General features: G+C 46.3%; 13 protein-coding genes across 13 annotated transcripts; 9 read left to right on the top strand and 4 right to left on the bottom strand.

The window, feature by feature from the left end:
• Positions 1 to 425: 425 nt before the first annotated feature.
• Positions 426 to 2852, top strand: KUCA_T00002491001 (uncharacterized protein; the record flags this gene model as incomplete). The annotated part of the gene is made up of 1 exon (XM_022602748.1): positions 426 to 2852. The coding sequence occupies one exon, from the start codon at positions 426 to 428 to the stop codon at positions 2850 to 2852; it is 2427 nt and encodes an 808-aa protein (XP_022458522.1).
• Positions 2853 to 2980: 128 nt separating this feature from the next.
• Positions 2981 to 5503, bottom strand: KUCA_T00002490001 (uncharacterized protein; the record flags this gene model as incomplete). The annotated part of the gene is made up of 1 exon (XM_022602747.1): positions 2981 to 5503. The coding sequence occupies one exon, from the start codon at positions 5501 to 5503 to the stop codon at positions 2981 to 2983; it is 2523 nt and encodes an 840-aa protein (XP_022458521.1).
• A 320-nt stretch (positions 5504 to 5823) lies between these two features.
• Positions 5824 to 6510, top strand: KUCA_T00002489001 (uncharacterized protein; the record flags this gene model as incomplete). The annotated part of the gene is made up of 2 exons (XM_022602746.1): positions 5824 to 6143; positions 6207 to 6510. The coding sequence occupies 2 exons, from the start codon at positions 5824 to 5826 to the stop codon at positions 6508 to 6510; spliced, it is 624 nt and encodes a 207-aa protein (XP_022458520.1).
• Positions 6511 to 6749: 239 nt separating this feature from the next.
• On the top strand, positions 6750 to 7934 carry KUCA_T00002488001 (uncharacterized protein; the record flags this gene model as incomplete). Its single annotated transcript, XM_022602745.1, has 1 exon — positions 6750 to 7934. The coding sequence occupies one exon, from the start codon at positions 6750 to 6752 to the stop codon at positions 7932 to 7934; it is 1185 nt and encodes a 394-aa protein (XP_022458519.1).
• Positions 7935 to 8332: 398 nt separating this feature from the next.
• On the top strand, positions 8333 to 8659 carry KUCA_T00002487001 (uncharacterized protein; the record flags this gene model as incomplete). Its single annotated transcript, XM_022602744.1, has 1 exon — positions 8333 to 8659. One exon carries the CDS (start codon positions 8333 to 8335, stop codon positions 8657 to 8659), a length of 327 nt encoding a protein of 108 aa, XP_022458518.1.
• Positions 8660 to 9053: 394 nt separating this feature from the next.
• Positions 9054 to 10361, top strand: KUCA_T00002486001 (uncharacterized protein; the record flags this gene model as incomplete). Its single annotated transcript, XM_022602743.1, has 1 exon — positions 9054 to 10361. The coding sequence occupies one exon, from the start codon at positions 9054 to 9056 to the stop codon at positions 10359 to 10361; it is 1308 nt and encodes a 435-aa protein (XP_022458517.1).
• A 662-nt stretch (positions 10362 to 11023) lies between these two features.
• Positions 11024 to 11422, bottom strand: KUCA_T00002485001 (uncharacterized protein; the record flags this gene model as incomplete). Its single annotated transcript, XM_022602742.1, has 1 exon — positions 11024 to 11422. The coding sequence occupies one exon, from the start codon at positions 11420 to 11422 to the stop codon at positions 11024 to 11026; it is 399 nt and encodes a 132-aa protein (XP_022458516.1).
• A 594-nt stretch (positions 11423 to 12016) lies between these two features.
• Positions 12017 to 13120, top strand: KUCA_T00002484001 (uncharacterized protein; the record flags this gene model as incomplete). The annotated part of the gene is made up of 1 exon (XM_022602740.1): positions 12017 to 13120. One exon carries the CDS (start codon positions 12017 to 12019, stop codon positions 13118 to 13120), a length of 1104 nt encoding a protein of 367 aa, XP_022458515.1.
• A 402-nt stretch (positions 13121 to 13522) lies between these two features.
• Positions 13523 to 15301, top strand: KUCA_T00002483001 (uncharacterized protein; the record flags this gene model as incomplete). The annotated part of the gene is made up of 1 exon (XM_022602739.1): positions 13523 to 15301. One exon carries the CDS (start codon positions 13523 to 13525, stop codon positions 15299 to 15301), a length of 1779 nt encoding a protein of 592 aa, XP_022458514.1.
• Positions 15302 to 15550: 249 nt separating this feature from the next.
• KUCA_T00002482001 (uncharacterized protein) lies at positions 15551 to 16951 on the bottom strand (the record flags this gene model as incomplete). The annotated part of the gene is made up of 1 exon (XM_022602738.1): positions 15551 to 16951. One exon carries the CDS (start codon positions 16949 to 16951, stop codon positions 15551 to 15553), a length of 1401 nt encoding a protein of 466 aa, XP_022458513.1.
• A 304-nt stretch (positions 16952 to 17255) lies between these two features.
• KUCA_T00002481001 (uncharacterized protein) lies at positions 17256 to 20315 on the top strand (the record flags this gene model as incomplete). Its single annotated transcript, XM_022602737.1, has 1 exon — positions 17256 to 20315. One exon carries the CDS (start codon positions 17256 to 17258, stop codon positions 20313 to 20315), a length of 3060 nt encoding a protein of 1019 aa, XP_022458512.1.
• A 42-nt stretch (positions 20316 to 20357) lies between these two features.
• On the bottom strand, positions 20358 to 24230 carry KUCA_T00002480001 (uncharacterized protein; the record flags this gene model as incomplete). The annotated part of the gene is made up of 1 exon (XM_022602736.1): positions 20358 to 24230. The coding sequence occupies one exon, from the start codon at positions 24228 to 24230 to the stop codon at positions 20358 to 20360; it is 3873 nt and encodes a 1290-aa protein (XP_022458511.1).
• Positions 24231 to 24511: 281 nt separating this feature from the next.
• KUCA_T00002479001 (uncharacterized protein) lies at positions 24512 to 25228 on the top strand (the record flags this gene model as incomplete). The annotated part of the gene is made up of 3 exons (XM_022602735.1): positions 24512 to 24569; positions 24627 to 25122; positions 25180 to 25228. The coding sequence occupies 3 exons, from the start codon at positions 24512 to 24514 to the stop codon at positions 25226 to 25228; spliced, it is 603 nt and encodes a 200-aa protein (XP_022458510.1).
• Positions 25229 to 25526: the final 298 nt, after the last annotated feature.

The following is a 25526-nucleotide window of genomic DNA, read 5'->3' as shown; positions in this document are numbered from 1 at the left end:
TTCGTTGGTGCTTTGAAAAGGGCAAAAAACGTAAACAAGACGCGTTTGTGGTTGGGCCTGTAAATCACCCATGCACGACTCATGAGTCGTGCGACAATTAACTGTTGGTACACGTATATGTTTAAGACACCCCGAAACGGAACAAAAACTGGTGGATTCGAGAAGAATTCAAACCAATGGATGATAACAAGAGTTTTGGTATAAGTCACAAGGCACAGCGAAACCACTATATGACCTCTCAATAGATTATTCAGTCGAGGATGCCTAGAGGACTGGTTCGACAAAAATGTTCAGTACACTACTATGACCTATAATTTTTTTGAGCGTAAGACGCCTCAGAAGGCTGGGGTCTAGACAAGACAACTAGCTCTATAGCCTTCTAGCCATCCGTTTCTAGCCGTACATCAAGGGATAATAAGATAGGAATGTCAAGTAACGAGCCTAAAGAGCCGGTTGAGGTGTCCGCCAAAAACTCCGCGGAAAGGCAGGTCTCACATCAAAAATACCCTGCAACTGATTTGAGACACAAGGGCGGATTGCTATCTGTGGAGACTGAGACTGTTGACACCGCTGGTATTCACATATTGCCACTGACTCACCAGCAAGGCATGGTGAATTCGGAAAATCTCTCACTCGCAAATTTGCCGAGCGGTACCAGCACCCAGGCTCATTCTACGCCGTTGCTGTCACCCGCTCTTGACACAACATCATCTATGAGCTCCGCGAATAACAGCACTACACACGGAGCTATGAACGGTCCTGCTGCCGATCTTCATAACACACTGAGATCGAAGAGATCCATTATTGAGCCTTCTCTTTTCAACGGGAATGAAGATATTGATGGCCATTCTACAGGTGATAGAGCAGCTTCTGGCCCAAAGATCGCTTCCAATCCCAATTCAGTCAGACTACAGAAGAAGAGCGCGGCCACAGGAATGGGACCCGTGAGGACACAGACATCTACTTCTACCAACAGCAATCACCCGATCAAATCTGCCACGCGAGTAGATTTCTTTGCGGCCAGGGTTCACGATGCCATCAAGAATGATAAGGGAGAAAGCTCGGATAGCGATGAGACCTTTGTATACGATAATGCTCCGCAGCAGGGAACAGCGGCTGACGTATCGGCCCAGATGCCGGCGAGAGATCTCAAACAACCGTCTATTGCAGGGTCGACGGGTGTTTCTGGGGTTGCCACGGTGGGGTCTTCAAATGTGACAGGTACGAACTCGGGCGTTGCCAGTAAGACTGGCTCTGTGGTTGGCTTGGCGAGTGTTACGGCAACTCAGCGGAGCCAACAACTGCTAGGTAAGAAGGACATGGTGGATTCGCAGAGTATCTACAGTGTAAGTGATTCCTTTGTGCCGAGTGGTAACACGGCGTATGGGTCCACTACCAGTAATGAGATGCCAAATAGTGGATCGAAGCACTCACAGCAGAAGACCTTCAAAAACTTGAGGGATTTTGCCGATAGCCCGATGGGCTCCGATGATGACCAGGTGGACGAGTTGAACGACGGCAAAGAGGCCATCTCTCCGTTTACGAAGGGTAACCAAGGTTCCATCAGAAGCAACAGGCGGTTTTCAAAGGGGAACGTTGCGGATAAGATTTCACTGAGTCCGAATAGCCCTGCAAATCGGGTCGGAGAGGGCAACGAGTCCTCTAAGGCTCCACAGCTTCGCGCAATCACCTCAAAGTTGTTTGATTCCAAAGGAACACTGCCAAGGAGGTATTCGGGCGTTGATTTCAACGCTTTCAACGACGAAGACTTGGACGAAGATGATTTTGATTTTGTGGCTGATCCCGATGAGGAATCCGAGCTTGAGTTTGGCAGCTATGGAAAGGGAGGGTATGCCGATCTCCGGAGGAATCTGAGCAGCATGAGTTATCCAAATAATGGTTATGGAAGCCTGGATAGCGATGGAAATGGCACTAAACTCGATAAACCAAGAAGAATGATCAGGCGGAAGAAAGCCAATACTGGCATGTACTATTCTCCACACAACTTCACAGGTTCTCGAAGTGCAAGATGGAGACAGGTCAAGAACTTTTGCTATACTCTGGGTCTAATCATGCTGCTTCTCTCAGTTGGATTTGTATCCGGCTTTCTACTGGCTACTACTAAAGACCTCCAGGATGTTAAAATCACAGAGATTCAGGATATTATTATCTCCCAAGAGGAGCTTGTTTTCAACGTGGGCGTACAGGCTTTCAATCCAGGGTTCTGGAGCATAGTGGTAAGCGAGGCGGAAATCGATGTTTTTGCACAGACAGCCTTTTCTAAAGTGAAGGCTAAAGACTGTCCAAAGGAAACCGATCCAAACAAGCCATTGGTGCCAATTCCAAAGGTTGACGAGGCTGACAACGGCGCTTTGGAGACAGTGTTGCTAGGAACAGTCAGATCGTTCGAGATGCCTTTGGTGTTCCAGGGAGGATTCTTCACTAGACAGAAGTCGCAGAGCATGACCGAGATCAAGCTGCTGGATCCATGTTCAAAGGATGAAGACAAAAATGGAGAAGATCAAAATGACGGGAAGCCACCAGTCGAGGCGAATGAAAAGGTGCTTACAGGATTGAATGATGGCAGAGAAAACGCGGATGGCCGTTCGAGAGACATGCAGGGTACATATTACGAGACCTTTGGCTCCGAAAGTTGCGATATCAACGATATCCCCGGCCGCAAGAAATGGTCGCACATCTCGAAACACCCATTCGACTTGATTATCAGAGGAGTTCTCACCTACAGACTCCCTCTTTCCGGAAGCAACAGCACCATAGGGGTCAACAAGGTTGTCAGCATTGACCCAGATAAGCCCATAGACCCAATCAAGACCTGGGAAGAATGGCACTGAGAGGTAAGGGCACACCACTGCCGTTTTGCAGAAATTCTAGTTTTTATAGTGCTGGGTTAACTTTATGGGATTCAAGGAATTGCAGCATATGGATATATGTTCGTGATACAGAAAGAGTTTTTGGTAGTCTAACTATGACCAGAGTATGCGCCGGCCACCACGGTCTTCAATGTTGGGATGTACGTCCATTCACCAACGTTTTCAGTCGAACTGAAAGGATCCTCCTCGGAATCCAGAACAGCCTGCTGCTGAATAGTGAACCCGGAGTCCACAAAGTGAACTCCATCGTCGTTGTTGATGGTGAAGCGGACCTGACATCCGCTGTCAGACTCATGGGCCTGGCCAGCCGTCATGAACCTAACGGTGAATTTCTCCTCCTGACCAACCTTAAGAACCAGCGGAGAGGAAGACAAGTTCCACGTGACTCTGGCCTTTTCCCTGTTGAAACTGGCTGGTGGCTTGGTTGCAGCCGAACTGGCAGGTGCCCCGGCAATGGACAGTGCGATAACGAAGTTGCTCAGCACCAGAGAGTCTTCTGGGCCCATTCTGCTTGCGACCTCTGGCGAGATTTTAACCAAGATAACAGCAGAAGCCTGGTGTGGCTCGTATCTCCAGATCTGTTGGATGGAGATAGGCGGCTGAGGAGTGTTCAATACATATTTCAGACCCCCAATCGCACGAAGAACAATCTGCTTGGGATCGGTGATGGTGAAGGAGGACTCAGAATTTTGCTTCAAGAAGGTGTCATTCACCAGAAAGGAGTTGGGAGCACCAGCAGAAAGCGAGCCCAGCTGGAGCAGGATGCTCTTCGGAGGACTCACGTTCTCGCTCACAATAAAGCTGAAGGCTATTTCTCCAACCACGTTGGCCCGTTGCAGAACGCCATTTTTATAACTGGCATTGAACAGTTCCACCACACTGGCATTCAAGCCGGGATAGGTGAGTTGAGGATGGTGGATCTGGCCATTACTCAGTAATCCGCCAGTCTGATTGGACATGATACTCATTGCACCCGTTCCCTGGGGCGTCAGAGCAGCTTCCCCGTTGTAAGAGTGGGAAACTACACTTGCAGCTCTGAATGGAGGTGTCAGGCCCGAAGCTGATCCCGAGGCTGACCCATTGGCAAACACCATGCTCTGTCTCTGAGTTGGAGGAGGGGGAGCAGTGGCAGCGTGTGGAACGGTGCGAATTTGCTCAGGCGAACCGAAAGGCTCGGAGCCTGAAACCGAGGAAGCACCACCATGTTTGCGAGCAGCAGGTGGTGGTGGAGCAACCACTGTGTGACCAGTTGTTGAGATTGGAGTTGGGGCCCCAACCGAGGCTGGAGCTGGGATAGAAGCTGGGGCAGACGCTAATAGCTCCGAGGATTTCACAGAACTGGCGCGTTTGGTGACTTGCATTGGTGTGAAAGTTGATACAGGCTGCGAGGAGGCAGTGTCCGGTTCTGATTCAGCCACAGCTTGTGGAGCAGCAGAACTGACAGGTGCAACCGGATCAGCGGCAATTGCTGGTGGAGCAGTCGCAGCTTCAGTCTCCTTGGAGGGGACAGGAGGAGCAGCAGCTGAACGACCCAAACTCAAAGTTGAAGCGTTACGAGACCCCGAGACCAGAGACGACGACTCAGACCCCAGAGGCTCCAGCGAAGAAGTCACTCGCTTTTTATCCTTCTTCCGTCCAAAAATGGATCCCACCTTCGATCTCAGCTTCGTCTTCTGTTTGCTGGGACTCAAATCGGAACGTTCAGTTTGGATGGAATGGTTATCACGGGCAGAAGCGGCTGAAGACGGAGTATGCGCTATAGGAGGAGCAGAGTGTTTGGTTGGAGTTGCAACCACCGAGTCTCTGTTCTTTCTATGTGGGAATATATGCGAAGAACGATGCTTGTGACCGGGAGTTGTAGATTCAGAAGACGTTGAAACAATTCTCTCTTTAGGCTGAGGAACGTCAAACGTTTGCTTACCGGCAGCCTCGGAAAAGCGCGCAATCTCGTCAGCAGGATTCAGATTAAGCACCAACTCAAGAGCCGTTTCGTTCAGCTTTTTCTTCTGGTCAAGAGAATCATTCACGTCGGTTTGATACTTGAGCAACGCATTTTTCAGAAACACAATCCGGTTGAAATCGTAGGTTTCAAAGATTTCAAAGAAGTAAGGAGCACGGCTCTCCCACTCGTTCTTCAAACCCTGGAGTTCCGTTCCCTGAGATCCAGATGCCTCCAGGGTGCTCATCTGACTGGCCAGAGTAGTTAAATCGTCCATCTCTACAAGGTTGGAGTCATATTGTTTGGCATAGCCCTTGAGTGGATGCACAACCTGACTGGCCAGAACGTCGTTGTTCTTCTGAACACTATCGAATTCATCAACAAGTTGCTTCAACACGGAATGCCATAGTGGATTCAACAAACCCAAAGCTTCCACCTTGTCATTCTGGAATTTCGGCCCGCTAAACAGGGTTTCACCCCTTTTGAGTACCTTGCCCAGCTCGTTTAGATACTGGACACGCAATCTGCCATAATCAGCGAAAAAGCTGGCCATGCTTTTGTTTATCTCGTTCAATTGTGCATGGCGGATCTTCAACACCTCCATTGCCTCCACCGGAGGTTTCGAGAACAACAGGGAGGACGAGTATATCACTCTTGGTTCGTCTTCGGACATGTTGGAGAGTTTGTATATTTGATTGGCGCGTCAATCAACGTGGAAGTATCAATGCCTCTATTAGCGGATCACACTTATCACGTTCCCAGCTCAAAATTCAAACGCAATCGTTTGTGAAATTTCAGATTGACGGCCGTATGGCCCGATAAGTGACTTCCTTCCCGAGGAGAAAGAGGGTGTCGGGTCGTGTCGGGGCTAATTAATTGAGAGGGGCAGAATTAATCTACACACACTCGTATAGTCTTTTCGGTTCTACATCATCATCAGCTCTGCAGATTTGCCATTGAACGGGTCACGTCTATCGCCGGCCACAATTTGAAATGGAGTTTGAAAAGGTCGAATTATACGGAGGTGCCATTACCGCGAGCATACCTGCGGGGCTGCTGGATGCCTCGACTTTGAGACAAATACCGGACACCCAGGAGGTGTTTCTCAACCCCAGCACGAACACCACAGATTACCACAAGCTTCACAAAGACGACACCATCATCTTTGACTTGATGGAGCGGGTTGACGTCGGAACTGGTAACGATTCAAACTGCGTGGAACTTCATTTGGCCGAAATTGCCAATTTGAACGGAGCAGACCAGAATGAATGGACCACTATTGAGAGCACTTTTGTTGATTTGCCGAAATTCCAGTGAGTATACGAAGATTAGAGTACAGAAAAAAATGCCCACCAACAATTACTAACTATTATCAGAAGTGACAATGCTTATTTGGCGGTCGCATTGGAACCGGCTAGAAAATGGGGTAGAGGGGAGGATCTCAATCCGACTCTGGTGGTGGTCCTGGGGATCGTGAGGATTTTAAAGACAAGCACAGATTTGCTGGTGACCATTAATGTTCCAATTTCATCGAAAGATGAGCTACGAGATCTTTTTGCTCTCATAGAAAACAACGTGCAGTCCGGTAATCTAGCCCAGAAGAGAATTGACACGGCCAAAGGTGTGGTTTCGAAAACCCTGGAGACATTGAATGTTGAAGACTGGAGTCTGTTTGGATAGCTGAGAAATAATGACACCTGTAAAATTAAATAACAATGATATTAATGATTTGAACTTCAACTTGCTCGCACAGCTTCCTGCGCCGCACGAGACTGGTGATCGTCTGAATTTGCGTGCGAAGCACAATTTCTAGCAGAAACGAGGACCCGATCTGGCCAAGTTGAGATGGGGCCAATACCACTGCCAACACATCATAGAATTCCAGTGCTATCTCGTTTCATACCTCTAATCTTTCCAAGATGACAAGGATGATGAAACAGCACACTCTCAAGAAGACAGTCTGGCTGTCAATTGGAATTGTGACGCTTCTCCTGTTTCTTTTCAGGTTCACGTCCAGCAAGACGCCTGATCTGCAACAGGTACTGAAGCAGAGCGCAAACATAATACCTCAGGACTCATTGCCGGTGAATAATGAAAAGAGGACTCAGGAGGAGTTCTCCAAGAAGATTGATGAGATCACCGAGAAAATGATGAAGCAACAGGACCTAAGACTTACCAAGCTTGAACAAGATAGGGTTAATCTAGAGAGGCAACTGATGGACATGAAACGTCCACCTTCAGACGCCAGTTTGAGAGAAAAGTTGGCCTTCATCTTCCCCTATGACCAAAACCGCAAGTTCCCTGCGTATATCTGGCAGAGCTGGAAGTGGGGATTGAACGACGAAAGATTTGGTGAACGGTTCAAGGAGGGAGAGTTGCAATGGGCACTCAAGAATCCCGGATTTGTGCACGAACTATTTAACGATGATACCGCAGGAGCTATCATTCATCATATCTACATGCATTTGCCTGAAATTGTGGAGGCCTATGAGCTCATGCCCAATGTCATTTTGAAGATGGACTTCTTCAGGTACCTGATCTTGCTGGCCAAAGGAGGAGTCTACGCGGATGTGGACACCTTCCCATTACAACCTGTGCCCAACTGGATTCCTGAGAATGTTGCACCTTCAGAAATCGGTATGATAATAGGTATCCAGGCAGACCCAGACACTCCAGACTGGAGAGAGCACTACGCACGTAGATTGCAGTTTGCCAACTGGGTGATCCAGTCCAAGCCAGGCCATCCGATACTGAGGGAGATAGTCGCGACTATCACAGAGGACACTCATCAGCGGAAAAAGAATGACAATCTTAGACTTGACACAGAGTCCAAGAGTAAGGATATTAGCATCATGCAATGGACGGGTGGTGGAGTGTGGACCGATACAATATTCACATATTTCAACGATTACGTTCTGAGTGGAATCTACTCTAAGGTTACCTGGAAGGATTTCACGAAGCTGGATGTACCCAAACTGGTTTCGGATGTATTGGTTCTGCCAATCACAAGTTTCTCTCCGGGCATTGCCAAGATGGGTTCTCAGGACGAGGACCATCCTCTTGCGTTTGTGAAGCATTATTTTGAGGCGTTTCATAGCCAGTAAGAAGAATGAGTGATAATAGAAGCAGATATGTGGTTGTATTCGTAAAGCGTGGTTTGTAGCAAAAATCCTATGGTCCATCCCGTTTAGGCAATTATCTTTAATCATGTGGAGCAGTATCCGATGAAGTATGCTACCACAAACTATGGAGTCAAAATCATATAAGTACAAAACAATAACCATGATGAATGAGCCTAATAGTCACAGTTTTTCCATAGCTTGAAATCAGCCATGCTACACCTCAAGGTGGGACCACCGTGCTTCCTGGAAAGCGAGTACGTTGATCTTGAAAGAGCAGGCCTTTCTGAGCCCAGATGCTGCGATGACTGTCAGTGCCTAATGTGCATTGCGAACCGGAAAATCCCCTTCAGTTACATTAAAGTGAGTATATTATATAATTGATGTATTGGAAGCCATATACTGACTTGGACAGATCTTTTTCATGGGTTTTTTGTTCTTCCCATTCCTGCTTTTTTTGGTGGTTCTGGCAGCTGTCTCCATCCCCTGCTCTGCAGATGCAGGCCTTACCGCGAAAATGGAGGATATTGAAGCCGTGTACGAATGTCACTGGCAAAACAGGAAGGAAGTACAGAAATGGGGATCGAGGGCCATTTGTGCTCTTGCAATTGAGGCTGTTTTCATTATTTTTACATATTTGGAGTTCAAGGACCTGTCAGAGTAATATGCAGGGTTTGAGCCGCACTCAGTCCAGTATGCACCTCCCATGATTTACGGCCAAGAACTACAAAAGCAGCAAAAGCTCAGCAAAAATACAGCAAAAAAACGTGGGATTGATTTATTTGAGTTTGGGGATTAATCAAATTCAATTCGGACCCAAAGATCCCCGCTCCAGTACAGTTGCGCCATTTTGCATGTGTCATGTCCCAAAGAGGTTCTCAAAGGGAAGGCTTTGAGGTAGCTGGTTGCAAGCCGAAACCGAGCTCCCTTTAAACCGCAAATTTGGCAGATAAATGCTTGTGAAGAAGAAGAAGGAGAAAACAAGAGTTTGCCATCACTTCAAACGGTAACAACTCGAGTTTTTTTCAGAATTCAAGCTCTCTTTCGAGTTGATCACGAACTAAGTCTATCAGCACCGTATCTCATCACATCACGTATACAAACATGGGTCTCAGAGAGGCACAAATGGCCCTTCATATCATCGCCTTGGTGCTAATGGTCCCAACTCTGGCATGGCACATCAGCTCGAAAAACGTGGCGGCCATCTCCTTGTTGACATTCATTATACTTATGTTGATCAAAGGATTGGTGGATGCGTCTGTTTGGGGGATTGATGACTACCTAAATGCCTGGGATGGCAAAGTATGGTGCGATATAATGGTGAGACTCCAGCAAGGGGCAAGTGTTGGTTGTATATGCTCCATTTTTGCCATTGGCCTGAACCTGTACTTGATTCTGCGTGCAGACGAAATCACTGCATCTTGGTTCGCAAAACCATACCGCAAGTTGGCAATCGAATTGGCTCTATGCCTGGTGACTCCCATCTTTGTGATTGCTGTTTCATACATTTATGAGCCAACAAGATACTTGATATGCCAGTATTCAGGCTGCCAGCCTTCCCACTCCAAAAGCTATGTCTACATTCTCCTCTACTATACTTGGGTAGAGCTGTGGAGCATTGCAGCACTGGTAATGGCTCTTATGAACCTCATAGTTTATTTCAAAAAGCGGAAATATGCCAGCGACATTCTACTGTGCACAAACTCTGGATTATCAGTTAGAAAATTTGCAAGGCTGCTGGGATTCTGTTTTCTCATAATTCTGGCATTGTTTCCCTTGGCCATCTACAGATTGTATCGCACCATTTCCACGGCCACTTCGAAGTTCGACTGGAAAGAAACACATGATAAATTGCTCTGGCCAATTATTTTGTATCTTCCCTATGATCCTCTTCAAGAGTTAGACAAGTGGTCATATTTGTGTGTTGCTTTCCTCACCTTCTTGCTGTTTGGAATAGGTGCAGATGCTCTGGCCGTATACAAGAAATATCTCGTGAAGATGGGTTTGGGTTTTCTTTTCACCAGATGGGAGAGATGGAGATCCAATCGGGAGAGACCCAGAATCTTTGGGCCCCGCAGTGGAGGTTCTAGCGAGAGCGAAACACTCCGGACCAATTCTTTGGATACTAAGACCAGTTATGCACTCCACACTCGTGTAATACCTGACGCGCATATGCATGGTTCAATGTCTGACGAGTTCGAGATGAAATTGTACGACATGACCATCGACTCGCCTTCCACAGTTAACTATGACGATTCTGCAGAGGAAATGCTGTACTCAAGAAAAGAATATCGCGACGATTCGGTTGGCAGTGAAAGCGACCGAAAGCTGATTGAGAGGATTCTGGCAAACGATGCAAATTCTGAGGGTGAGGAATTTCGAACTACTATCAATTACTCGGCTAATGTTTGAAACGAGACCAGACGGTGAACATTCAAGCTTTTGATACGAGAATGAACAATTTTTTTGTTGAAGCGTTGTGAGTTGGTGATATTGATCTGGAGATTAGGTATCATCGTGACCGTTTGTCTAACTTTTTGTCTAAACGGTGCATTATATAACGACAATGAACTGAGATTGCAATTGAGAATTAATTTTTGTTTGAAAATTCTTCAATAGACTTTTATTTACCACTCAATTGCCAATGAAAATGATTTTTTATCTGATAACTATGGGCCATAGTCCAACTTTTCAGTTGAGAAATGTCATTAAAATGCTCAAGAAGAGGGCTTTGAATAAATCAAAGAACTGTGAGTATGTCTCAAGCAAGACATTATCAAAGAATAACTCAAAATATTCTCTTCAATAATATTACCAAGATTTCAATTGAACTTTTCAGCACATTAAAGACTCTCTATCCATCTACAAACTCGGCCTCTTTACTCCAACAAAAGATTAAAAATACACAGTGTTTCAGATATATAGAACAATATTTAACTAGACAAGAAAAAGGCGCAGGAATTAACAGACTGGTATAATATATCAGGGACCCAGACCATGAAAAGACTGTCAAACGATCGTCCAGCAACGAGAATCAAAACACAAGCCTAAGCCAAATGGCAGCACCTTACCTGCTAAGCAGTGGCACTCTCAGCTTCATCAATGTCACGCTTGGGGAACTTGATGGTCTCCAGATTGGTCTGGAAAAGCATGAGAGAAGTCGCTCTTGTTCCGTCCGCCTTCTCGTACGAGTTGTTCGAGACATCAGCTTCCAGGTACACCTTAGCACCCTTTCCCAAGTATTGGTTCATGTACTTGATTTCAGTGGGGTTAAAAACAGCAATCTTGAACCAACTTGTCTGCGGGGCATCCTTGGAACCGCCATTGACAGCAACAGAGTACTTCAAGTATTCCTTACCGGTGGAAGTGGTGGCTTGCTCCAGGTCGGAACCGATGGTGCCGATGAGCGACATCTTGGCCATGGCATTTTTAGAGGTAGAACTGAATCCACGGGCGAATTGGCGAGAGAGCATGATGATAATCGGAGTGATTGTGTTGACAGAAGATATTGAAAAACACGATGCATTTTAAAAGGCCTGAACAAGCACTTTACGCGTTCGCCTCCCAAAAAGGGCGTGCAACCACCATTGGTTAGAACACTACTAACAAAATCCGGTTTTGGACCCGCGACACGACCAAGCCCTTTTCTGTCTAAATTAGGAGCCTACCCAGTCTACGTTGCCGCAACCAGTGGTCCGATCGAAGATCGCTAATCCTGCGGGATCCACAAAGATCGTCGACCCGGTAAGCAATAGCAAAGACCGGAACAATATGCCGGACGCGCTAATTCGGCCGGACTCGACCAATCACAGCCCGACGGCAACTTCAGGTTCAGGATCCACCCTGTTACCCGGACCCGCAGCCTACAAAGAGAGGGCGGCTTATCGCTGCGTAACCGGCAGCAAGGGAGGGCACCTATTGCGCAACGGGAGGTGGGAATTCATAAGGCGGAAACCGGGTGAGGCCCTTGTTTATATATAAACGAGTAATCGTCAGGGTTCCATTTCTACAACACATTGATTTCAGTTATTTTAGTCGATTACTGAGCATTTGGCCTATTATACACAATGGCCTTCAACCAACAGCATAACTACCAGCAACATGGTGGTCTACACCGTTATCCATCCAATTTAGAGGCAGTACACCAATCACCACCATCGTCGCGCGGGTCTCACCTGATTGACTCTGAATGGATTTTATTTTCTCCAAATGCTTCTTTGGATGGGGAGAGCGAGATTTTGGAAGAGGGAACCTCGTATGGTGACGTGCTTTCTACAGAAGATCCTAGCAGCTATAGAGAAGAGTCCGAAGTTGATGTCTCCAGATTGAGCGAGACAGGAGAGCTGATTTTTGACGAGGAGGACCGCAGGTTACGCAGATTACAAGAGGAAGGCGAAAGTGAGGAAGACGATGACGATTTGGTGCAAAACCTGTCTGATGTCCACGCCGATGTTTCCGCGCTGGAGCTGGAAAGCGAAGATCTCAACACCAGGATAGACAAGTGGAGGAAACAGCAGATCGCAGATATATTGAAAGACATCAAGCAAGTTGCCGGGGGATCGCAGCCTATTTCTCAGGAAAAAAGAGAACTCATTCAGAGTTGGGGTATTGATGACTCGACCTTTGATATCACCAACTCCACCACCATGAGTGGCTCTAGACGCAACGACTTAGAAACAAGCTCCAGAAAGAATTACTACGGAAGTGACATTCTGCAGAAGTACAGTTCCAAGGACCTACGGATAATCAAGAAGGTGGTGCATCGACTCTCGAGGAGTCTGTTGAAGGACACTGACTTGGTGATGGCTGTTGATCACAAGCACACCCCCAACAGAAAGGCCACTTTCTCAGGCCATTACTCCAACTACCTGCGAAACATGAACGCGTTGAACAGAGAGGAAGTCATCCAATCACGTCCTCCGTCTCCGGTTCAATCCATGATGAGCAACCGTCAATTAGAGAAGTATTTGCCCATCTTTCTGCGCAACCTGATTGCGTCCAATCTCATGTCCAATGACGATCCCACTCCAACAGCCTCCACGGTCAATCTGCACGCCTCGCCACAAAACGACAATTTCTGGAATAATGACTTGAAGAGCTGCAATTCGTCATTGTTGACCATTTCCACCAACTCCATCATCTTCAACAAAGTGCTGCACGAAGTGTCATAAGAGGTGTTCATAAGTGGGTTTGCATAACTATCATAGGGGAAGTCATAAGGATAACAAGACTTCGGTCAATAAGCCCAAGGATTCGACAGGCTATCATTAATGGGTCATTGACAGTATTCAAACCGCCTGTACTTTTTTTTTTGGCTGGGCTTGTCATTATATTGTCATTTTAATAGGAATAAACAGGTGTTTTTTGGGTTAAAATGGTCTGATGCGTAATTGTTGACTTTTTGTTCTGTCTACCCCACCACGACTTTCTGTGTTGTAGACGCGACCCGCCTTGATGCAGTTTCCTACTTCTTCTGTTCTTCCCAGAACTGAGTATCAGAGGGTATATACACAGGCTAAAATCCTACTTATTTCAACTTCAAATGAGGTTTCAGGTATATTGTATGAACGACAATGTCTTTTCACTCACAGGTAATGACTAACTTTGTGGTAGTCCACGAGTCCATAGACAAGACAATACTGTCCATTGTCGGGCTGCTTTTGGTCAGTCTGATGTTTTGGATTGCTCTAGACCTCCTTGGAATTACCTCACCAGCTCATATCAAAGGTCTGCCTCTGGTTCCCTCTTATCCTATTCTGGGGAGCCTGCCTCTTGTGAAACGAAACTCCTTTCTGAAGTACTGCGAATGGGCCTCTAAATACGGCGAGGTCTTCCAGATGAGACTAGGGACAAAGATAGTTATAGTTGCCAATTCTTTCCAGTCAATCCAAGAGCTCTGGGTCAAAAATGGCAGAGCAAACAACTCAAGACCGCAATCTTACTCGTTCCACGAGCTGTTGTCTCAGTCCAAGGTCTACACAGTTGGGACCACGCCATTCTCAGAAACGTACCTGAGGAAGAAGAAGTTTCTGTCATACTCTTTGAATAAGAAGTCGATTGACCAGAGGAGTGATGTGATTGATATCGAGACGAGCAATACGATCTTTCCTCTTTTCGAGCAGTCTCTCGAGACTGGCACAAACGACTTTGAAGTTCTGCGAATCTCCCAATACTTCACTTTGAGAACTGCTTTAATCTTCACTTATGGATACTTCATGGATACCAGACTGGAAGGGAGAAAACTCGCTGACGAGATCATTGATGTGGAGAACGCCATCACCGGAGTCAGAGCTCACACTTCCAATTGGCAAGACTATCTTCCTATCTTGAGATGGCTGTCGCCACGGAGAAGCAAGGAAGTGAGTGAGTTGCGAGAGAGAAGAAGCAGATACTTGCAGAAGTTCTATGAGTATACAAGACAGAAACTAGTTGACGTTTCTATTCACGAACGTGCGGCTGTCCAAGACTGTCTTGTTGCGAGGGTGTTGGGATCTAACAAAGGTGGCCCAGCAAGCAATAACTTGGATCTGGACGAGATCACCAGTGTGTGCTTGACAATGCTGAGCGCCGGTCTTGATAACACTGGTTTCAACTTTGCTTACTGTATTGGACAGCTCTCACACGACAAGAACATACAGATCACAGGACTTCAACAGATCAAAAAGTGCTATGGCGACAACCTACAGATGGCATGGAATAATTGTGCCTATGATATGAAATGTGACTACATAAAGGCCATTGTCAAGGAGACCTTGCGCCAGTATACAGTCTTGCCGGTCTCCCTTCCTAGAGAAACTACGAAGGACATATCATACAGAGGCACTATCATCCCAGCGGGAACAACAATGTTTATGAATTCTTGGGCCGGAAACCATGATCCGAAGGTGTTCAAACGCACACACGAGTTCATACCCGAGAGGTTTTTGAATGAGGACCTACAACTACTAGAAAGTTGCGAGGGTCTCACTCATTTCTCCTTCGGTGCAGGAACAAGGATGTGCACGGGGAGTTATCTAGCCTTCAGGGAAATGTATACCTTGTTATGCAAGTTTATTATCGCATTCGAGATCACACTCCCTGAAGATCCCGAAATGGTAATGGAAAGGGACCCGGTAAAGCTGAACAGATCTCCGGAGGCTATCGCGTTCGAGCCGAGACCATTCAAAGTGGGTCTTCGAATTAGAGATCAGAATCTTGTCCTTAAACTACTGGATCAATACACGTCTGAAAAAAGGTTTTTGAACAGAAGATTCACGGTTGCACAAAAATTTGAAAGCGAAAAGACACCTGAACAGAAGGCCTTGGACACCCGAATTCAAAAGAAATGGGATGCCTATCTTCACTTCTCATGATTGTTTCTTTTTTTGGGTACAGCATATCACGTTACCGTTTTATTGTACGTTTCTGTTTCCGTTTCTGTTTCAGTCTATTATTAAGCTATGAATCAAAAACCGAAGTTACAGATGTTCTAGTTATCCGATTGGTTTAAATGTTGAATGGACAACTCTCAAACCAGGACATGGTACGTGAGGCTCAAATTTGCAGAATTTCTTTATAGGGTGAGAATTATGATGAATATATGTACAATGTGGCTAGCTGAATCACGTGGACATTCCTTGGGCGATCTTCGAGTGGGCAGGAAGAGTGTTGAGAGTTCCTAAAGCCGCAACAGCAATGGGCTTATCCTGCAATCTGTACTTGGCCCATTGGACAACTTCGTCTCTGGTGATCTTATCCACTCTATCAAAAACCTCTTGGGGTGACATTCTGTGACCGGTGGTGACCAGTTGTCTCCCGATATCCTCGGCTATGGCCGTGGTACCATCAAGAGAGAGTAAGAGAGAGCCCTTGAGCTGAGCTTTTGCAGTCTCGACCTCCTGTTCGGTGATTTCTCCCTTTCTGAGTCTTTCCCACTCTTGAAGTACGCACTCAACCAAAGGCTCTATGTTGGCATCTTTATCCAGTACCAAGTACATTCCCCAGAGACCAGTGTCCGAGTACGAGGTAGAGAAGGACATGTATGAGTTTGCCAATGGCTCTCCGTTTCCTGACCCAGTGGAAACTTTCACAGCCAAAGGAGAAGGCGAATGCGAACCCGAATTCATGGCCCTGTCCCAGTTTCCAACAACAGCCTGCGTGACCAATCCCGTGAGATAGTCTGGGGCACTCCAGGAAACACCTTCTACGGCAAGGGCAATATAAGTGTTTGGCAGAGAAGTGTCCACCACTCTCACCTCTTCGCCGTAAAACCTCGGCAAGTCACCTCTGGGTGATCCCAGTGGTATGCTCTTCTCACTAATGGGAACATGGCCGAAGCTCTTTTGCGCCAGCTCAACTAGCTGTTCGTGATCAACCGCACCAGCACCAACCAACACCATCCTGTCGCCCTTGTAGTTGGTTTCGATATAGTTCTTGAGGTCTTCTCTGGTCAGAGACTTGATGTTTTCTATTGGTCCCAGAATAGTTCTTCCTAGAGGTTGGCCTTTGAAGGTGACCTCATGAAGTCTGTCGAACACCACCTCGTCATACATCTTGTCAACCTCTTCACTCTCTCTGATAATCACTGGCCTTTCCTTTTCGATGGCAATTCTTTCCAACTTCGAACGAGTGAGGATATCAGAAAGAATATCAACAGCTCTTGGGATATCTTCTTTTAGCGACTTGGCGTAGTACACCGTATTTTCCCTGGAAGTGTAGGCATTAAGGTGAGACCCACAGTTCTCCACTTCGAGCTCCAGATTGAACTGAGTTCTGCTATTGGTTCCCTTAAAAGCAAGATGCTCCAGGAAATGAGCAGTTCCACTTGTGCTATCAGAGACATCGGCACGCGATCCGGCGTCTATCCATACACCAACAGTTGCAGTTTCGCATTGGGGGATTTTCTCAGTGGCCACCGTCAAACCGTTAGGCAGAACAGAAGTCCGCACATGTGGAGCAACGGAAGCCAAACCCCTTGAACCAGCACGCAATAGCCTTGAGTTCCTTCTGAAGGCAGTCAACATGTTAGTTTGTATATTTACTTCGGGTGGCACAAAAGTTGATCCGGTTAGTTATCCTCAGTTGTTCGAGAACTAGCAGGAGATTTGTAAGGCATCACGTGATTTCCGAGACATTTCACGTGATTTCCGAGAAGCCAGCACTCGCCATCCAAATGAAGGCGGCAGCGACCTGGAGATGCTTAATAATTCTTTACTGGTTGTAGTCCAATTCACCTCACCGTTTAATCAATTGTCATGTCTGTAAGTGCAGCTACCAGAATCTGTCAGCCCTACTTGTTCACTCACTAACGCCCCGATTCAGGATTCAATGATACAAACCGACCAGCCCGAAGACGGCAAGATGGATGAGGGGCTCTACTCCCGCCAGCTCTACGTCCTTGGAAAAGAGGCAATGCTCAAGATGCAGAACTCCAACGTGTTAATCATTGGAATCAAAGGTCTTGGTGTTGAGATTGCCAAAAACATCGCTTTGGCTGGTGTGAAGTCGCTAGCTGTTTATGATCCCGCACCCGTCTCACTTGCAGACCTGTCAGCGCAGTTCTTTCTTTCCGAAGGCGATATCGGCGTTTCTAGAGCCGAAGCAACTGTTCCGAAACTGGCTGAGCTGAATTCGTATGTTCCAATCTCGGTTGTTCATGAAATTTCTGAGGAAATTATCAAGAGATATCAGGTCATCGTGGCTACTGAGACTCCACTTGCGAAACAACTAGAAATCAACGAAATTGCTCACACAAATGACATTAAATTCATCTCCACAGATGTGAGGGGACTGTTCGGTCAACTTTTTGTTGATTTTGGTGACAATTTCACAGTTATCGACGCCACGGGCGAGGAACCACGCCAGGGCATCGTGTCTGATATCGAAAAAAACGGCACTGTCACTATGATGGATGACAATCGTCACAGACTCGAGGATGGAGATTATGTGAAGTTCTCTGAAGTGCAGGGAATTGAAAAATTGAACGATGGAAGCATCTACAAGGTCAAGGTTCTGGGTCCATTTGCTTTCCAGATTGATTTAGATCCTTCATGGGGAACCTATATCAAGGGCGGCTTGTATACCGAAGTCAAGGTTCCAACTGAAGTTAAATTTGAGAAGCTGTCGACCCAGTTGAGCAACCCAGAGTACCTTTTCTCTGACTTTGCCAAGTTTGACAGACCTCCACAACTGCACGTGGGATTCAGAGCTTTGGACCAGTTCAGAAGTACTCATTCTGACGCTCTTCCTGCGCCTTATAACGAGCAAGATGCTTTAGAGTTGGTGGAGTTAGCCACTGAGATTGCTGCAGCTAACCCTTCTATTCTGGGTGAAGATACCCAGGTGGACATTGAATTAATCAAAGAGCTTGCCTACCAGGCAAGAGGTGAACTTCCCGGAATGACTGCGCTTTTTGGTGGATTTGTAGCCCAGGAAGTCTTGAAAGCGTGTTCCGGTAAGTTCGGCCCCGTCAAGCAATGGATGTACTTTGATTCTTTGGAGTCTCTGCCTCCTGTCGAGACTTTTCCAAGAAGTGAAGATGCCTGCAAACCGATTGGTTCTCGTTACGACAACCAGATTGCCGTTTTCGGTTTGGAATATCAGAAGAAAATTGCCAATTTGAACGTTTTCCTGGTCGGCTCGGGTGCTATTGGGTGTGAAATGCTCAAGAACTGGGCCATGATGGGCCTTGGTTCCGGACCAGAGGGAAGCATCATCCTAACTGACAATGATTCCATCGAGAAGTCTAACCTGAACAGACAATTTCTGTTCAGACCAAGAGATGTGGGCAAGAACAAGTCTGAGTGTGCGGCCTTAGCCGTTGCCACGATGAACCCGGACTTAACAGGAAAGGTTGATGCTAGAAGCGACAAGGTTGGTGCTGATACCGAGCACATATTTGATAACGAGTTCTGGAATAAGCTTGATTTCGTCACGAATGCTCTGGACAATGTTGAGGCGCGTACCTATGTTGATCGCCGCTGTGTTTTCTTCTGCAAGCCTCTTCTGGAATCTGGAACATTGGGTACCAAGGGAAATACCCAGGTTATCATTCCAAGACTTACTGAGTCGTATTCATCATCCCAAGATCCTCCAGAACAGTCCATTCCTCTCTGTACATTGAGATCTTTCCCCAACAAAATTGACCACACAATTGCGTGGGCCAAATCGTTGTTCCAGGGCTACTTTGCGGATGCCCCAGAGAATGTGAATCTGTACCTGTCGCAGCCTAATTTTGTCGAAAGTACACTGAAGCAAAGCGGAGATGTCAAGGGTATCTTGGAGACAATCTCCGAGTATCTTCAGGGAAGACCATACACATTCGAGGATTGTATCAAATGGGCAAGATTGCAGTTCGAGCAAAAGTTCAACTACGATATCCAACAGCTTCTGTACAACTTCCCAAAGGATGCCACCACCAACACGGGTGCACCATTCTGGTCTGGCCCCAAACGTGCTCCAGATGCTCTAGTTTTCGACATTAACAATGAAAACCATTTCCATTTCATTGCTGGTGCAGCCAACTTACTGGCCTACATCTATGGCTTAAAGGGCGATCAAGGCGAACCAGACAAGGATGTGTACCAGAAGGTCTTGGATACCATTGAGGTTCCTCCATTTGTTCCAAAGTCGAATTTGAAGATCCAGGTCAACGACTCTGACCCTGATCCAAACGCCGATGCTGGCCAGCTTGACAATGACATTATCGAGAACTTGGCCTCATCACTGCCACCACCAGCGTCATTGGCTGGTTACAGGTTGAACCCTGCTGAGTTCGAGAAGGACGATGACACCAACCATCACATCGAGTTCATTTCTGCCGCTTCCAACTGTAGAGCTCTCAACTACGGCATCGAGGTTGCGGATCGCCAGAAGACCAAGTTCATTGCCGGTAAGATCATTCCTGCCATCGCAACAACAACTGCTCTCGTGACCGGCCTGGTCTGTCTTGAACTCTACAAAGTTGTTGGTGGAAGGGACAAGGTTGAATACTACAAGAATGGTTTTGTGAACCTGGCGCTGCCATTCATGGGATTTTCGGAGCCTATAGAGTCTCCCCACGGAGAGTACAACGGTAAGAAGTTCGACATGATCTGGGACAGATTCGATGTCAAGGGCGATATCACTCTCCAAGGATTGTTGGATAAGTTCAAGGAAGAAGAGGGACTTGAAATCTCCATGCTTTCGTACGGTGTTTCCCTGCTGTACGCCTCTTTCCACCCTCCCAAGAAGCTCAAGGAGAGACTTCCTCTTAAGATCACGGAATTAGTGGAAACCGTTTCTAAGAAACCAATGCCTGCTCACGAGAAGACGTTGATCTTGGAGATTTGCGCTGAAGACCAAAACGAAGAGGATGTCGAGGTTCCATACATTTGTGTTACGTTGTGATAAGATTGAAAAGAGTTCATAATGAGTTTTTGAAAGAGTGCCTTACTCTGTGTTTGCTATTCGGTCGAGTTCACCATCAGTGTTCATCAGTCCATCGTAGGTGCCTTCCTCCACCATCTGACCGTCCTTGATCACCACCACCCTGGAAGCCACCTTCATGATTTCTCTTGAATGGGTCACCATTATGGTGGTGATATCGGCCCGTCTTTTGAGACACGTTTCGACGAAATGTGCGATTCTTTGGGTGTTCGCAGGATCAAGCGATGCTGTGCACTCATCCATAATCAGCAGTCTGGGTCTCCTCAGCAACGCTCTAGCAATAGAGAGTCTCTGGGCCTGACCACCTGATATCAACGTATGTACCGAATCACCAACAGCAGTGTCCAGTCGGTCTGGAAGCGATTGCACAAACTCCCTCATATCGACAACCTCCAGAACGGCATAGATATCGGAGTCGTAGCATGTCAATCTCTCGGGAAGACCATACACTATATTGTCTCTGATTGACCCGTTGAAGAAGACAGCCTTTTGAGGGACAAACGCGATCAACTCCCGAAGATATTTGACCTGAATTGCGTTGATGTCAAAGCCTGAAAACAGCAAGTGCTCGTCTGGAGCTTCGTATAACCGTGACACCAGAGATACGATTGTGGACTTTCCAGAGCCAGAGGCTCCAACTATAGCAACAGTTTCACCTTGATCAATAGATAGACTCAAATTTTTGAGAGCTTTGATGTTTGGTCTCGTAGGATAAGCAAATGTTAAATTTTCAAACCGTATCAGATTCTGTCCCTGGTTGACTGCGATACTCGGTTTTGCGTAGCCTGAAACTTCAGTTCTCGACGGTTTCAATTGTGTAAGAGCTAATAGATGTGTCCCTGCTCTCTTAGCACGACTTATATCTGGTATCTGAGAAATAGCCCTGACTGCGGTGACAAGTCCAAATATCATGAGCGAGAAGACCTCCATCGTCTGGAGGATGGTGTACTGTTTAATCACGAAAAGCTTCAAGCCATAAAATAGCAAAACCCCGTGCGAGGCATATAATGTTAAGCCCGATATAGATATTCCAAAACCTGTTTGAAAGGCTCGAATATTTCCCCTACGGACAAGTTTGGCAATACCATCAAGAGATGTCTTGGAGAAGTGGCTGCCCAGATCAAGACACTTGACTGTGGCTATTCCTTCCACAACCTCGTGCAATTGGTTCTCAATTTCAACAACCTGATTTTTGTAACATTGTTCTGATTTTTGAAGCATAATGGTGTATAAACCCGCAGTCAAAATGAACAATGGGATGAATGCAATGGCCACCAACGTGAGCTTCCAACCACAGACTAGGGACCACAGTACAGAAACGCTCAAAATGATGGTGAAGCTTGCCAAAATCCCAGGAAATTCTCCAATAAGAACTCTGAGATCACGGGAATCATTCATAAGTAAAGCTGACACCTCGGCCGCCTTGTTGGTCTCTTTTTCATACCACGAAGTCTCCTGCTTGAGCAGATTGCCAAAGGAGACCAAACGAATCGACTTTATCCATGCCTCAGAAGAATAAGCCAGGAGATACCTTTTGCCAAAAGTAGTGGCACCATCAAGGACTGCAATTCCGGAGACAATTAAACTCCATTTAACCAAGAATGACGAACTTCCGACGTCACCTCCTGTAGGCAGTATTCCTGAGATCAGCCTGGCAAAGCAGTACGAGAAAGCTGGATTGCTTCCACCGTTCACAACAGCGCAAAATATACCAAAGAACAATGAAAAAGGACTGGTTAAATGAGACCGGAGCCCTCTTATAATCCTCCAGAGGCCCAATGGCTGAACAGGATCGTTTGTAGCAAGGGACGCAGGCTCAATCTGTGCCTCCACATCGGGCTGAACTGCTTGTCCAATTGAGGTTCCAAACTCATTAAAATCAACTGTGGATAAAAGCAAACGAGAAACGTGACTCTGGGATTTTGTGAATTGCCTTTGAGGTCTCTGACTAAAAGTCTCCTTCATCAATTGCTTATCGACGAATACAAATCCGGGGTCTGCAGACGTTGACAGGAACCGCTTATGGCAAAGTTCTGCGAATTTTCCTCGTTGTCTCATGAGATCGAACTTGGTTCCCATTTCAAGTACTTGTCCATTTTCCATAAGACAGACAAAGTCCCTCCAACTAATTGTGGAATATTCATGGGTCAGGATGATTGTGGTTCTGCCAACTCTCCAACGCTTTACTTCAAGAATCAATGCTTCTCTCTGATAAATATCCAGAGCACTAACACTTTCGTCCAAAATTAGAATGGGGGAGTCGCGAAGCATTGCTCTTGCTAGGGCAACTTTCTGCTTTTGACCACCGCTCAGAGAGACACCTCCAGTGCCTATCTTGGTGTTTACTGCATCCGGAAGCCCGTCAACCATCTCTTTCAGCCTGCAGCTATCAATGACCGAATTCAACAGAGGCTCCGATCTGTCCCAGTAATTAGCCTTTATACCAAGTAATATGTTTTCACGGATACTACCGCTGAACAGAATTCCATCCTGCTGGACTAGCGTTATATTATCTGTGAGCCATCTAGGATCAACAGCAGATACATCTGTTCCGTCAACAGTTATTTTTCCCGTATCTGGCTTGTACAGGGCAAGCAGTAACGATCCTAGAGTCGATTTTCCAGAGCCTGATTTTCCAACGATGTAGGTTACTTTCCCCTCTGCAATGGTAATTGAAATATTATGCAGCACCTGCAGGGACCTTCGGGCTGGATATGCAAAGCTGATATTGTTGAATATGATTCTACCCTTGGGTTTAATTTCTGGATAAACCAATAGATCAATATTGCTCGGTAGCGAATTTGTTGGAAATATTTCTTGGGTGCCTATGAACCCCACAATTTTTTCTAGAGAGATTCTTGCTTTCTGGAATACGGCCAATTGGCCGGTGAGACTGTGGAGAGTCTCTATAATAGACACACATGCATAGAAACACGACATCACAGAACCCGAGCTTATTTTGCCCTTTCTGACCATAGTGGATCCAAACCAGAATGCCTGTACAAACATAAGCAGCCCAAGGGTTCTCAAAACAGCAAGGTTCATTGACATGTACATGGATGCTTTCAAGAATGCACCTCTGCATTTACCAGCACCAACATCGAACTTCTTCATTTCGTCATTTTGCGAATTAAAACTCTTCAGGATAATTGGAGATACCACCGACCAATCAATTATTTTTGAAACAAGCGCCGAGTTCTCATTTTCCATTCGGGAATACTTTTGATACAAATTTCCAAACACCACCGCACATACTGCAATGAGAGGAAGTGACGACAAGGTCACCAAAGTCAGTGACCACGAGTATCTGAAACTGGTAACGGTGAGACTGAGAATTGAAAGAATTGAAAGAAGAATTATTGCAGAACACTCACTGGTGGCTTTACGCAACTCTTCTATGCAACGGTTGACCTGAACCAGATCACCGTTGAGGTCCCCCTCCTCGAAGAAGGCCATAGGTCGCTTCAACAGCGAATCAAGAAGAAGCTGCCTGGCCCTGCTCTGTTGAAGCTCACCAATACGCATCCAACAACTTAATTGAATCCAGCTGGAAATCGATGCCCCTACCCCCATTAAAGTGATGCTGAAACATGCTAGGGCAAGATCGTTCACGAACTCGTCACTGCTAGCATAGCTTCCCTTCTGGTATCTGGCGAGCTTGTCGAAAATACGCCCAAATAGTATCGTGAGACCGGTCGGAACTGCAGCACTGGTGGCTGTGAAGAATATAGCAGGCAGAACCACCTTGGAATCCCCCCATCTCAAAAAGATGTAAGGATGCAGCCGCATGGGCCTAACCGAATTGCAAGGCTCCGCTGTGAGACCATTCCCTGTATCAAAAGAGTAATCGGATATTTGTGGCGATTTGGAGTCCATTCTTCAATAGCCATGGATGAAATCAGCAAGACCATTTCAAATTACACCCCGGGACCTCAATGCACTTGTATCTCTTTCAAAGATACTTTCACAGCGTCAGAGACGTGGTTTCGATGTTATTACCCGATTGGGACGGCATAATAGAATCACATGCGAAATCAACATTTTGTGTGGTTCACAGTAGGCTCCAACAATTTTATCGACTTAACTCTGAATATTCTTTTCATGTTCTTTTTTCTTTGAATCAGTCAAATATTCACACTCAATTGATTTGTTTAATAATGGATAAGTTCTCCCAGTTCGCAAGCGAGGTTGATTTCTCCAAAACCAGCTTCCAGAGTGAGTTGCCATCCTTCCAGCTAGTCTAAACCCACCCACTAACCGAATCGTGTCAAGTTGCACTCGTCTCAATTGCCTTCAATCCTACTTTTTGGAACATTGCGGCAAGAGTGGAATACAAGACGCATTTACTCACCAAGCTTGCTTTGGGAAAACCCAAGCTTGGATGCTATTTATTGGCTATCATCATCTTTTCGATTGGCCTTCTTCGTGATTTTTTGTACGAGAAGGCCCTTTCTGAACAGCCAGTGTCTACATTGTTGCTGACTCCATATGCAAAAGCGCTCGGAGCTCTTTCATTCGGGTTCGGCAACATTTTGGTGCTCTCCTCGATGTACAAGCTGGGTATCACCGGCACTTATCTGGGTGATTACTTTGGGATTTTGATGGACGATAGAGTCACTGACTTCCCATTCAATGTTACCAACAATCCCATGTACAACGGATCCTTCTTATGCTTTTTGGGCACTGCTTTGTGGTACGGAAAGCCAGCAGGTATTTTCGCCAGTGCTTTCGTCCATGTTATGTACAGCATTGCTCTCAAGTTCGAAGAGTAAGTCTTACTATCTCTTATCTATGCCACGACTATCTACTAACATCATTATTACAGACCATTTACCGCCAAGATTTACGCGCTGCGCGACGCTAAAAAAGAGTGAGATATCGGCCACCTTTGGAGTGCTATGTATCATCAGTAATCTCAATCAACATTGCGATTAAGAAAACAACGCTTCTGCGATGCTTTTTCATTAATGAGTACCATCAACGTAAGAAGTAGCAAAAAAATCGGAAGTATCAGTCTCGTTTGATTGCCAAAAAAAAGAAAGTGGACGAGTCCGGAGTCGAACCGGAGACCTTTCGCATGCTAAGCGAACGCGCTACCAACTACGCCACACGCCCGATTTCATGATGGATGAATCTCCGGGTCTGATATACAGAGATATATTTAGGCATCAC

The sequence above is a fragment of the Kuraishia capsulata genome, genomic scaffold (genome assembly GCF_000576695.1).
Source record: "Kuraishia capsulata CBS 1993 genomic scaffold, Kuraishia_capsulata_scaffold_3, whole genome shotgun sequence".
Taxonomy (NCBI): domain Eukaryota; kingdom Fungi; phylum Ascomycota; class Pichiomycetes; order Pichiales; family Pichiaceae; genus Kuraishia; species Kuraishia capsulata.
This window is presented reverse-complemented; position numbering and strand designations above follow the sequence as displayed.